This window comes from Canis lupus, chromosome 37, assembly GCF_011100685.1.
Source record: "Canis lupus familiaris isolate Mischka breed German Shepherd chromosome 37, alternate assembly UU_Cfam_GSD_1.0, whole genome shotgun sequence".
NCBI classification, from domain to species: Eukaryota; Metazoa; Chordata; class Mammalia; order Carnivora; family Canidae; genus Canis; species Canis lupus.
The window spans coordinates 10,098,052-10,111,779 of NC_049258.1; the positions used below are offsets into that span (position 1 = coordinate 10,098,052).

A 13,728-nucleotide genomic window follows, 5' to 3' on the forward strand; every position below is an offset into this window, starting at 1 on the left:
TGCAAGACCTTCCTCCTCTTCCGAGAGCGACAACCTAGTTGTTTAGGTAAATAATAGCCAAGGGTTACATAATATGTAGCCATAAGGAGTTTGGAGGCTCTGACCGCCAGCAAATAGGCGTCTCTTCACGCACCCTTCCCACCTCGAGAAATGACCCTAAGAAGCAATTCTTAGGATTTCTCTCCGGTGCCCGCAATGCCGCGCGCGTCCTTTCCTCTCTCCGAGCTTCGTGCAAGGAACTCCTCCAGCCCTCACGAGAGCGTCGTGCTCCCGCCTCTCTCCTCCCTCGGCCCTTGCCGCCGCAGCCTCCGGCCGCCCAGGGCCCCCACGTCGCCCCGCGACGCCCGGCCTCCCCCCGCCTCAGCTGCCTTCTCCTCACCGCCCTCCCAAGCTGCTACCTGGTCTACGCGAGGTTCCGGAACCACCGCCACTCCAGCTACCGCCTTCCCGGACCACCCTCGTCACATCCCCTGTGGGGGTTCCTGCAGCCCGAGAAGAAGAAGCCCTCCTGACCCAGCACTCCGCGCCCCGCAAAGACGCCGCCGCCGCCTACCTGTCACCCCGCTGCCTCCGGCTTCTTGCCGCCACCGCCTCCCGCAGCAGCCTGCCAACTGCAGCGCAACAACCAGCCTTCCCATTGGCCGAGTCCACGCTCTAAAAACTGCCTCCCTCATTGGCTGGAGCATGTTCGCGGCCCGCCCTTCTGTACGGCGTCTAAGGATTCCGGCCTCCGAGCAGGGGAAACATCGCCTCTGCCCTGCCATTCCGTCCTGCACAATGATTCTTACCTCAGTCAGACCACCGATGCACAGATGCGCGGAAAAAAAATGTCGAACTCCACATCCTTCGCGTTTTCCTCTCCCGTCGGTCCACGAATCCGTGGCCCGGTGCGGAACGGTTGAACGGTTCTCCTGCTTTCCTGCCGAAAGGCACTCCGAGAGACTACTTCCGTTTCCGCTTGGCTCGGGCTGGAGGATTGACTCTTGAGTGTCGTGAGAGGTCAGATTGCTGTCAGGTAAATTAGAGGTGGTGGGACACCTCTTGATCAGGAGTAACCGTGCAACACTGTTCTGGGGATTGTAGAAAAGGGAGAGACTAAGTGGAGAACCGTCTTGAGAGTCTGTAACCTCGAGGGAAGGGGATCAAAGAACTAGCACTAGAGAACAATGAAGTCCTGGGGTTAGAGAAGGGCCCTTGGCAGAAGGATGCGGTGACAATTACTGTAGTTAAGTCCATGTGCTTTTTTTCCTACTTTCCCACCCGCAAACCCCCCGCCGTGTATTTTCTGGTGGCGACCTTTGAGTTGCCTAAAGGCAACGGCCCCAAATCGAAACATTGTAAAATAAGAGGATAATCGCAATAGTAAGGCTTTCCTAGTGTGAATGTGTATGACAACGTTAAAGAGAAAAAAAAAACCAGGTTACAGAATTACATCCATTTTTAGAGTGATTACTGTTTTTAAATTGCCATATAAGTAGGTGCAGGGACACTAAAAGTCACTTGTGTTCGTTTTATTTTCTAGTGTTCTTAGTCACAAGTTTAAAAACGAGGAGTGGTTGGGATATATACCTGAAAGTCATTAATAAACCATTAAATTACATGTACTATAAATGACATTATTCTTTTAAAAAAAAAGTATTTATTTATTCATGAGAGACACAGAGACACAGGCAGAGGGAAAAGCAGGCTCCATGCAGGAGAGCCTAGAGCAGGTCTCGACCCCAGGACCTGGAGATCACACCCTGAGCCAAAGGCAGACGCTCAACCACTGAGCCACCCAGGCGCCCTGAAGTAGAAGTGATTTTTTGAAAGAAAATGAAAAGTTCTCTAGAAATTGTATTGTTCAACTTTCTAAAAAGTCATTGAGATACTCTGTTTAGTCAATGACTATAAAGGGATGCTTTCTGAAATATTTTAATGAGGTAGAAGAGAAAACACATTGATTTTGTTAAAGGAAATTAGAAATTAGTATGTATACTTTCATGTTTTTGTTCAAAGATTTATCTCCCAAGTTAAAATTTGAACATAGTAATATTGTAACTTTGGAATAGCCTTCATACATGGTAATGCATATATATATATATATATATATATATTTTTTTTTTTTTTTTTTTTTTTTTTTTTTTTTTTTAAGGGAGGGTGCAGAGAAAATCGTAAGCAGGCTCCTTGCCCGGCATAGAGCCTGACGCAGGGCTTGATCTCAAAACCCTGAGACCATGATCTGGGCTGAAATCAAGAGTTGGACACTTGGGGATCCCTGGGTGGCTCAGCAGTTTAGCACCACCTTTGGCCCAGGGCGTGATGCTGGAGACCCGAGGTCGAGCCCTACATCGGGCTCCCTGCGTGGAGCCTGCTTCTCCCTCTGTGTCTCTGTCTCTCTCTTTCTCTCTCTCTCTCTGTCTCTATGAATAATAAATAAATAAAGCTTTAAAAAAAAAAAGAATTGGACACTTAACTGACTGAGCCACCCAAGCGCCCCTCCATGTATATTTTTAAAATCAAACTATTTCATCAAAAGATTTTGATATTTGTTTTGTATTCCCTTCCAAGTATGTTAATACTCAATTAGGGTTAGCATTCTAGAATTGATATTTGCCAAAATAAGAGTTTGTCTTGCAATCTTTTTAAAGATTTTTAAAATAAAACAAAATTTTTTTAAACATGGTTTGAAGCCAAGATGTCCTTCTAATTAAACACTTCTAAAACTATTTCTTTTATAATGTATTGAATCTCAAAAGTCAGCCTGAAATCTGAAACGGTAACTTTTTTCCTTTATATTATTGAATACACCAAATAATAATGAAATAATAGATCAAGGGATCCCTGGGTGGCGCAGCGGTTTAGCGCCTGCCTTTGGCCCAGGGCGCGATCCTGGAGACCCGGGATCAAATCCCACGTCGGGCTCCCGGTGCATGGAGCCTGCTTCTCCTTCTGCCTATGTCTCTGCCTCTCTCTCTCTCTCTCTCTCTCTCTGACTATCATAAATAAATAAAAATTAAAAAAAAAAAAAGGTGTCAGAAGAAAACCTTTAAAAAAAAAAAAGAAATAATAGATCAAATGTTTCATTTGAAATTGTGGATGTTTTTTTAACTTGTGTTTGGTAGTTACTGGGTTTCATTCTTTTTTAAATGTAAAAAACATTAAAATAATGTTTTGTGATTATCCTAGTATTTCTAAATATTAAAGTGTTGGTTAATTTGTCAGAATTGCTATGTTTAAACCCACAATATTCTTGGGAACTATTGTTTAATGGAATCAACATTTCACATGATGTATCTTTAGTATACACTATCTAATAATTACCTCTGTCTTCTAAAATGCCGTGTAAGAGCCCTGCCTTATTATTGAGCCTGTTCGTGGTTATAAATGCAGACATTATGGTAGTAATTATTTGGTTTGGTTTTATTTCTGGAGAGCAGTGATTATAGAATTGCTACTGCTAACCTTATACAAAGGGGGTATTAATTCATACACCCTTAATTTGAAATTCATAGTAATTTAAATCGGGACTGAACTAAAGTTTATTTTTACATTATCTATAAAAATAATACTGGCGGGGTGCCTGGCTGGCTCTATCCATAGAGCATGTGACTCTTGATCATGGGGCTGTGAGTTCAAGCCCCATGTTGGGTGTTGAGAGTATAAATAAACTTAAAAAAAAATCACTAGTAAAACTGAAGTCTTTATTATAACTATTACAGGCATATTTTACTTAAAGAGCCTTAGGGGTCCTAAGGTCTCTTTGGTCAGTTCAGGAGTCAGCAAACTACAGCCTGCTGACCAAATCCAGCATATTGCCTGTTTTTATACTGCCCATGAAGTAAGAAGGTTTTACATATGAACATTTGGAATAAATTTGCTAACTAAAGAATGCTAACTTTGAACCCCAGTTAAGCAAAATGTTATCCCCAAAAAAGGGAATTTCATTTTTTCATCAGACTTGTTTTCTAAAAAAATTATATACTTTGAATCTTATCAATGAAATTCTTTTCTCTTGTTATATAACTACCTATAAAATATACCTGATTTTACCTCTTGGTCCACAAAGCCTAAGATATTTACTATCTGGCTCTTTACAGAAAAAGTTCATGTGACCATAGATATTTAAACACAGTAGCACTGCATTTTAAAAGAATCATCTGAACAAAGCAGGTAACTAAACAGTATGTACATTTTCATTTCATTATGCACTGAAAGGACTAAAAAGAAAGAAACGGTATTGCTTAGAAGTTAGGAGCTAGGGCTTTTAAACCAAACTGCAAGGTTCAAAACCAATTGTACCGTTTACTGTTTTTGTTACCTTCAGAAAGTTACTTACCTTGTTGAAGCTTCATGATCTTCACATATAACTGTAATTTAAGGTCAAAGAGTTGTTTTAGGAGTAATAGAATTAATACATGTTAGAGCACTTTAATGCACCTGGCACATAGGGCACAAGAAATGTTTGCTGTTCTTGTAATGCAGAAAGGAACAAAATAGTAAATGGTTTTCTCTGAGTGGGAGGATTATTGACTTTTTCTTTTTTATATTTTGTATATGTGTATTTCCTAACTGTAAATATGTTAGTTACGTAATAGGATGCTGTTTTATAAAACCTATTAACTCAGAATTTTTAAGTATTTATACTGGCTCTTTTTAAAACATTAACAAATGTTTGGGCATTTAATATCTACAGTCAGCATGTTTCTTTTTTACGTTAATCTTATCCTTTAGACATGGCCCATGGACATGGCCATGATCATGGCCATAGTAAACTGGAACTTCCAGATTATAAACAATGGAAGATAGAAGGGACACCGTTAGAAACTGTCCAGGAGAAGCTGGCTGCACGAGGGCTAAGGGATCCATGGGGCCGGTAAGAATAATTAAATAATTTAGGCAATTTATTCTACAGGATCAGTATCTATGTTCCATTTTTTTTCTTAATTGTTTTAGCTAGATTCTTTGTATTTACATTTAAATGTTAAAACGAGCTTTTCAAAGTTAGAAAAAGGCTATTTGAATTTTAATTGGGATCACATTAACTCAGAGCTCAACTGAGGATAATTGAGGTCTTAACAAGTTAAATCCCTATATTGTACACCTGAAACTAATATTGCACTGTATGTTAACTGGAATTTAAATAAAAACCTAGAAAGTTGGTGTCTTAACAATATTGAGTCTTCTAGACTATGGACAGTTTAGATTCAGTTTAATTTTCTCAATAGTGTTTTATTGCTTTAAAAAACAAACCTTGGGATCCCTGGGTGGCGCAGCGGTTTGGCGCCTGCCTTTGGCCCAGGGCGCTATCCTGGAGACCCGGGATCGAATCCCACATCGGGCTCCCGGTGCATGGAGCCTGCTTCTCCTTCTGCCTGTGTCTCTGCCTCTCTCTCTCTCTCTCTCTCTCTGTGTGTGTGTGACTATCATAAATAAATTTAAAAAAAAATTTTTTTAATAAAAATAAATAAAAAACAAACCTTGTGGGCAGCCCGGGTGACTTATCGGTTTAGCGTTGTCTTCAGCCCAGGGCGTGATCCTGGAGATTCAGGATCGAGTCCCACGTTGGGCTCCATGCATGGAGCCTGCTTCTCCCTCTGCCTGTGTCTCTGCCTCTCTCTCTCTCTCTCTCTCTTTCATGAATAAATAAAATCTTTTTAAAAAATAAATAAAAAATAAAAACAAACCTTGTATGTATTTTATTAAATTTATCCTGAATTATTCCATACCTTATGCTATTATAAATGGTATTGTTGAACTTTTCCAGTTTTCTTTACTAATGTGTGAAAATACAATGGAGTTTTATATATCAACTTTGTATCTTACTACTTTGCTAACTTCAGATTTTCAGTCTAGCAGGGTTTTTTTTTTTTTTACAGATTTCTTAGAATTTACTTAATAGATGAACATTTTGTCTCAAACCAGTATTATTTTTTACTTTTCAATTTACAGACTTTTTTTCTTTCATGCAGTGGCTAACACTACTAGTATAATGGATAAAAGTGGTGTGAGCTAACATCCATGCCTTATTCCTTTTTTTTGTCTTAATTTATTTTTTAAGTAATTTCTACACCCAACGTGGAACTTGGAACTCATGACCCTGATGAGATCAAGTGTTGTACACTCTACAGCTGAGCCAGCCAGGAGCCCCTGCCTTGTTCCTAATTGAGGAGGAAGCATTCAGTCTTTTACCATTAAGTATATTAGTTGTAGGGTGGTCATAGAGGTCTTTCATCCAATTGTGGAGTTTCTCTTGAGTGTTGAATCTTTTTAAATGATTTTTTGCAACTATTGAGATGCTTACATAGTTTTTTTTTTCTGTTAATATGATGACTGACTTATTTTAAAATACCAACCCAAAAAAAAAATAAAATAAAATAAAATACCAACCCAATCTTGCATTCCTGAGGTAAACCCTTCATCATGATATATTATCTTTTCGTATATTGCTGGATTCAATTTTCTGAAATTCTTTTTTTTTTTTTTTAGATTTTATTTGTTTATTCATGAGAGACAGAGAGAGAGAGAGACAGAGACAGAGACACAGGCAGAGGGAGAAGCAGAGAGAGAGAGAGAGAGAGGCAGAGACACAGGCAGAGGGAGAAGCAGGCCCCATGGAGGGAGCCTGACGTGGGACTCAATCCTGGGTCTCCAAGATCACGCCCTGGGCTGAAGGCAGCGCTAAACCTCTGAGCCACCCGGACTACCCAATTTTCTAAAATTCTTTTGAGAATATTTGCATCTGTGTTCATGAAGGATGTTACTCTGTAGCTTTTTTTTCTAATGTCTTTGGTTTGGGTATCTGATTAGATTTGATTAACTCATTTTCTAGTAAGTCAGATTTTTAGAGTTCGATGGTTTTTGTTTTTTATATCTTATTTTTTCTACTCATTAATCCCTACCTGTGAGAGAAGACTTTTTTTCACTAGAGCTTTCTCATTTCTGTGTACTTTCCTGTTCAGGATATTCAGAAAAATGATTGCCAGAGCAGGAAGTTGGTATTCTTTTCTTTTTCTTTTTTATTTTTTTAAGCAGGTCAGTCTTCTAAAGCTCAGGCTGCTATGACAGGGAAAAGTTCGGATTCTCTGGAATAATAATAATAATAATAATGTTGGGTGCCTGGGTGGCTTAATGGTTGAGTGTCTGCCTTTGGCTCGGGTCGTGATCCCGCGGTCTGAGGATCAAGTCCCACATCAGGCTCCCTGTGAGGACCCTGCTTTCCTCTGCCTATGTCTCTGCTTTTCTCTTGTCTCTCATAAATAAATAAATAAATCTTTAAAAAAATAATGTTAAGTATTACATACTCTCTGTGCCAGAATATATCTGGTTACCCTGGTTAATCTCTGTAATAACACTATAAGGTAGATACTAATCATCATTGAATAAAAGGAAGCATGCCTTGACAGGTTAAGTTATTTTTGCAGCCTACAAGATTGTGAATCTAAGTGGCAGAACAGTTTGATATCCAAGCTTCTAACTTCCTCTTTAAATGATGCTGTAATGACTGACATGGGCAAAGCCACACAACTGACCTGTAATGAATAGGCTGAAATGAGTCTTGCATTTGAGAATTCTGTAAAAGTCTAGTTATTAATGACTATGAGGGACACCTGGGTGGCTCAGCAGTTGCATGCCAGCCTTCGGCCCAGGGTGTGATCCTGGAGTCCTGGGATTTAGTCCTACATCAGGCTCCCTGCATGGAGCCTGCTTCTCCCTCTGCCTGTGTCTCTGCCTCTCTCTCTCTCTTTCTCTCTCTCTCTCTCTCTGTCTCTTGAATAAGTAAATAAAATCCTTAAAAAAAAAAAAACTGTGAAATCAAGTCTTATGTTTTATATATGAAACATGGACATATAGACCTAATTATCTTATGTCACAGTAAGATTACCATTGTGATCCACTTACATAAGGTTGCATATAAGTCTGTTAGAAAGATGAAAATTAAATCTGTTTTACTCAGTGAATATACATAAGTTGTGTGTGATTATGATTTTCCCCTTTTTTTCCTCTAGCAATGAAGCTTGGAGATATGCAGGTGGATTTGCAAACAATGTTTCCTTTGTTGGTGCGTTATTAAAAGGATTCAAATGGGGATTTGCTGCATTTGTGGTAGCTGTAGGAGCTGAATATTTCCTGGAGTCCAAGAATAAAGATAAGAAGCATCACTGAAGATAATACCTGGAAGTATCTTAAAGGCTTCTTAATTCTCTTCTAAAAATAAGATTTCTTCAATGTAGCCTACTCGTCTGTGTTTTTCCTGTAAAAAATACTATTAAGATTTAATAAAGTAATAATACATGTGTCAGTCTGTTTTAGGGTTTGTTTTTGTTGGTGGTGGTGATGGTGGTGGTTGGTTGCTTGTTTTAAAGATTCTAGTTATTTATTTGAGAGAGGGCTTGATCCCAGGACTCTGGGATCATTAGCTGAGCTGAAGGCAACCGTTTAACCAACTGAGCCACCCAGGCACCCCTTTCAGTCTGTTTTTATCATTCTTTCAAAAACAAAAAACAAACAAACAAAAAAAACTCAGGGCTCCTGGCTGGCTCAGTTCGCAGAGCGTAAGACTCTTGATCTTGGGGTCTTGGGTTTGAGCCCCACATTAGGTGTAGGGATTACTTTTTTAACAATGTCTTAAGCCATATCAGATTTGGTTTGAAATATTTGGGGGTATGGGTATTGAGTACCAGCATATATTTGAACAAATGAATATATTCTAAAAGGTTTTTTTTTTTTTCAAGTTTTTTTTAGTGTGATAAAGTTTGCCATCTTAACTATTTTTAAGTGTGCAGCCTGTGGTACTAAATACATTCAAAATGCGCAACCATCACCACCATCCATTCCCATAACACTTTTCATTGTTAAAAAACTGAAAGTCTAGGGATGCCTGGGGTGGCTCAGTTGTTAAGTATCTGCCTTGGGCTCAGGTCATGATCTCAGAGTACTGGGATCAAGCCCCACATGGGGCTCCTTGTTCACCTGGAGCCTGATTCTCCTGCCTCTGCCCTTCCCCCAGCTTGTGCTATCTCTCTCTCTCAAATAAAATCTTTAAAATAATAAATAAATGTAAATGGTCTAAAATTGAAACTCTAAAACCTTTCAATTAAAACACATTGTCAGCTTAGGCAAAAAGGAAGACCCAACTATAAGCTGTTTACATGAAAACTCTAAAATGTAGTTACAGTAAGGGGGACAGCCCGGTGATTCAGTGGCTTAGCACCGCCTTCTGCCCAGGGCTTAATCCTGGAGACCCGATCAGCCCCAGGGCGTGATCCTGGAGACCTGGGATGGAGTCCCACATCAGGCTCCCTTTCGAGATAGCCGATGCAGGACTTGATCTCAGAACCCCAGGATCACACCCTTAGCCAGAGGCAGATGTTCAACCACTGAGCCACTGAGGCGCCCCGGAAATTAGGATTTCTTAACTGAATAAAATGAAAACACAAATCCCAAAATTTGTGGGATGCAACTAGTAAGATAGACCTCTAGCCAAACTGATAAAAGACACAAAGATTAGTAATGAAAGCAGAGGTATCACTACAGATCCTAGAGACATTAAAACAACACATTTTGCAAACAACTTTATGCCAATAAATTTTGGTGAAATTGACAAAGTCCTTAAAAAGACAAAACTACCAAAACTCATTCAAGAAGATAACCTGTGGTGCCTGACTGGCTCAGTCAGTAGAGTGTATGACTCTTGATCTCAGGGTCATGAGTTTAAACCCCACATTGGGTATAGAACTTAAATTTTTTAAAAAATGAACAAAAACAGTAGATAGCTGAATAGCTATGAGTAACTCATTTGCTAGGTTAAGTGCAGAAAAGATGGAAAATATAGTGCTTGACACATCTATAGCAAAGAATAACAATTTTTCTCTCCTATTTTATAATTTTTCTTACAATTCTTTTTCTGGAAGCAAGGAGTAAAATTTTCCTTATATTTTGTTAATTTGAAAACTATTGCCTGAATTCCTTGGGAGCTGCAGAGCATATAAACTGCTGTCATCTAGCTGTTGCCATTACTTGGACTAGAACCATATTAAATATAATATTAATTCTTAAAATGTATGACCAAAGTACAATTGCAAATAATGTTATGTGTTTGCTAGCCTCATAATTAAGAACTGTAGATGATTATATGTAAAATTATTAGCTCCATTTTGTATGTAAGGCAAGTCTGTAGTAAATTGACCAAGCCTAAGATGGCACAGCTAGTAAGTTCCAGAGTTAGATTTTCAATTCAGATCTGACTCCGTAGTAACCACCATATTATATTACCTATCATGTTGTATGTGATAAGTACTATAAGATGCCATAAAATTATTCTTTTGGATCTTTTCTCAGAACTATCTAATTATGCTTGAACTAAACTGTAGTGATTTTTAAAAATATAATTATGGCATGTAATATTTAATGCAAAACAGCAAATAATGAATACAATAATTTTACTGTATTCTTAGGCTTTGAAACTATTTTGGTACACCTCCTGAAAGAGATTAACACATTTTTTAAAAAGTAGCATAAGGAAAAAAAAGTAACAGGACTTCAAGGAGACAAGGTGGCATAGAAAATGTTGACAAAAAAAAGAAAAGAAAATGTTGACAAAGACCAAAACATGGAAACAATAGGAATTTATACATGTGAATGGTCAATATGATAGAAGAAAATGAAAAAGAAAAAGAAGGGGTTGCAGGGTTGAATCCTACCCTTCATTCTTCTCTTTCTCTTCCCTATTTATGATCATATTTACCATTTTTCTTTTAAAAATTTGGTTATCAGAGAATAGGCTCATTTTCTATGGTGTCCCAAATTGGGTACACACAATTCACACAATTCACACAATTCAGGGAAGGTGCAAGACCTTCCACTGGAGAAGTAAGAGAAAATACTTAAACTTACATATATATTTTTTCATGTTTAATAAAAGTGAATTCAATTTTGCTAAAGTTTATTGTACAGATTGACAGTGAGATTTTCCCTCATTTGGCAGATTCCAAGTGGTCACATAGAATTTTTGTAAATAAGGTATCTTGAAAGGGAAGTGGGAGTTCTAACTTCCAAGGGGAGAATAAAGGAACTTTTCAGCAAATTGCTACAGACTATATTTTGTATGCACTTGGTTTGTGGAATTTATTATCTACTAGTTTAAACTAATCTTCATGAAGTAGATAAGTGGCTTAGATTTTTACAAAGAAACTGCTGATTGGAGCTAATACTGATAATGCAAAAACAAGCAAAGAAAATAACAGAACTATGAACTCTGTCAGAAACATTACTAGGTAAATACAATGATCTAGTCATTGAAAAAGTTAACAACAACAACAAAAATCAAGAAGACGGAAATATTGGACTTGGACCTTCTATCAGTACAATAAACCTTGCCCTAGGAGTACATTGATCTGAAAGAAAAAAAAGGAGAGAGACAGAAGGAAGTAAACTGTAAAAGACTCTTAACTACAGAGAACAAAAAGCGGTGCTGGAGGGGAGTGGGCAGGGGGATGGGCTAAATGGGTGATGGGTATTAAGGAGGACATTTGTTATGATGAGCACTAGGTGTTACATGTAAGTGATGAATCACTAAATTCTACTTCTGAAACGAATATTACACTATATGTTAACTAACTAGAATTTAAATAAAAACTTGAACAAGGGCACCTGGGTGGTCGGGTAAGTGTCTGGCTTCAGCTCAGATTATGATCTCCAGTTCCTGGGATGGAGCCCATCATCAGGCTTCCCGCTCAGCAAGGAGTTTACTTCTCTTTCTCTCTCCCTCTGCGCCTCCCCACTGCTCCTTCTCTCTCTCTCCCTCAAGTAAATAAATAAAATCTTTTAAAAAAAGACTTTTAAAAAGGGCAGCCCTGGTGGCTCAGCGGTTTAAGCGCCACCTTCAGTCCAGGGCATGATCCTGCAGACCCGGGATCAAGTCCCACGTTGGGCTCCCTGCGTGGAGCCTGCTAAGAGTACACTGATCTATTAAGTAATGATAGCATATGGTCATCATGATAAGCAAATATTTTTAAATGTTTAATCTTTGTCTTACCTTTAATTTCTGTGTATGTATAATTTTAATGTACATAGATGATAATATTTACATATTACATATAAAATGTTAAGGCAAAGATTGAGATTTAATATGATTTCTCCTCATAATATTCTGTTGTGATTAAAAAATAGCATTAAAAAAAACTCATCAAGGGATGCCTGGGTGACTCAGCGGCTGAGTGGTTGAGCATCTGCCTTTGGCTCAGAGCGTGATTCCCGGCCTCCGGGATCGAGTCCCACACGGGCTCCCTGCGTGGGGCCTGCTTCTCCCTCTGCCTGTGTCTCTGCCTCTCTCTTTCTCTGTCTCTCATGAATAAATAAATAAAATCTTAAAAAAAAAAAAACTAGAACATCTAATGGAAATTGCATTTACTCGCCAATGATTCTATCAGAATCTACTGCAAAAAGAAGTTTTACCTTAATTTTATAAATTGTGTTATACATTGAAGTATATACTAATATTTTTATGTTGTATTACATTATTGTATATTATAAATATTATATATAAGAACTATTTCAAATGCTAACTCAGATAAATATTTAATTATTAAGTGCCATCGCTTCTTAGCCTTTTGGCTAAGATCAAGTGAAATTATTAAATTTCATATATTGTCTTGGACTGATTTACCTTTGATATATACAATTTAAAACATAGCTTCAGGGGATCTCTGGGTGGCTCAGCAGTTTAGCGCCTGTCTTCAGCCCCGGGGTGTGATCCTGGAGACCCGGAATCCAATCCCACATCAGGCTCCCTGCATGGAGCCTCCTTCTCCCTCTGCCTGTGTCTCTGCCTCTCTCTGTTTCTCTCTCTCTCTCTGTCTCTCTGTGTCTCTCATGAATAAATAAATAAAATCTTAAAAAAAAAAAAAACAAAGCTTCAGTCATTTAAAAATAAAGACAAAATCGAGGTGCCTAGGTGGCTCAGTCCATTAAGTGTCTAACTTTCAATTTTGGCTCTTGTCCTGATCTCAGGGTGGTGAAATTGAGTCCCACCTCTGCTGCTTATACAACACTGAGTCTGCTTGAGATTCTCTCTCCCTCTACCTCTGCCTCTCCCTCTGCTTGCACACACACACACACACACACTCTAAAATAAATAAATATATCTTAAAAAAAAAAGACAAAAGGTCTGTGTGTTTTTCTGTTTAATCTCACATGCAAAAATAAATAAGTAAAATGAAGTAACGCTTCTGAAATGTGGCCCCAAATTAAAAAACTAACTGAAAAGAATTTTGGTCATTGCTAAAGACTTATGTTTCTGAGAATCCATTACAAAATAGGAAGACTATATACACTTAAAATGTAATGTAAATCAGATTCTGTGCCATTTGGAAAAGTCATACATTTTCATTCTGTGTTTTAAAGCTGAATATATTTTTTTTTCATTTTTTTTTAAATTTGTTTTTGTAAACTCTACCCCTAACATGGAGCTCTAACATCATGACTCCAAGATCAAGCGTTCAGGCTTAGGGATCCTGGGTGGCTCAGCAGTTTGGTGCCTGCCTTTGGCCCAGAGTGTGATTCTGGAGTCCCAGGATTGAGTCCCATGTTGGGTTCCTTGCATGGAGCCTGCTTCTCCCTCTGCCTGTGTCTCTGCCTCTCTCTCTCTCTCTGTCTCTCATGAATAAATAAATAAAATTAAAAAAAAAAAAAAAAGGCACTCAGGCTCTACTGACTAAGCCGGCCGGGCACCAAAGAGTAATTTTTAAT

General features: G+C 38.4%; 2 protein-coding genes across 9 annotated transcripts in view; one reads left to right on the top strand and one right to left on the bottom strand.

Annotated features, from left to right (window-relative positions):
* Positions 1 to 892, bottom strand: part of FAM126B (family with sequence similarity 126 member B) — a 77,515-nt gene extending 76,623 nt beyond the window's left edge. For 2 of the 6 annotated variants that reach the window (XM_038585329.1, XM_038585324.1), the window contains exon 1: positions 554 to 637. The gene's annotated coding sequence lies outside the window, so the exon portion shown is untranslated. Of the gene's footprint in view, positions 1 to 398; positions 517 to 553; positions 649 to 788 lie in introns of those variants that run through there. The other 4 variants (XM_038585328.1, XM_038585325.1, XM_038585327.1 and 1 more) reach the window with 4 other exon arrangements.
* NDUFB3 (NADH:ubiquinone oxidoreductase subunit B3) lies at positions 100 to 8,281 on the top strand. Of its 3 annotated transcripts, XM_038585333.1 has the most exons (4): positions 934 to 1,015; positions 4,080 to 4,152; positions 4,714 to 4,855; positions 7,989 to 8,281. In XM_038585333.1, exons 3-4 carry the CDS (start codon positions 4,716 to 4,718, stop codon positions 8,143 to 8,145), a joined length of 297 nt encoding a protein of 98 aa, XP_038441261.1. In that variant the 5' UTR covers positions 934 to 1,015; positions 4,080 to 4,152; positions 4,714 to 4,715; the 3' UTR covers positions 8,146 to 8,281. The 3 variants fall into 3 exon arrangements, with proteins under 3 accessions (XP_038441259.1, XP_038441260.1, XP_038441261.1); XM_038585332.1 differs by lacking the exon at positions 4,080 to 4,152 and having other exon boundaries at positions 857 to 1,015; XM_038585331.1 differs by lacking the exons at positions 4,714 to 4,855; positions 7,989 to 8,281 and having other exon boundaries at positions 100 to 1,015; positions 4,080 to 4,154.
* The last annotated feature ends 5,447 nt before the right edge of the window (positions 8,282 to 13,728 follow it).

Coding starts and splice junctions, on each gene's coding strand:
- NDUFB3 (XM_038585331.1), top strand. CDS start 196: ATGCCGCGCGCGTCCTTTCCTCTCTCCGAGCTTCGTGCAAGGAACTCC.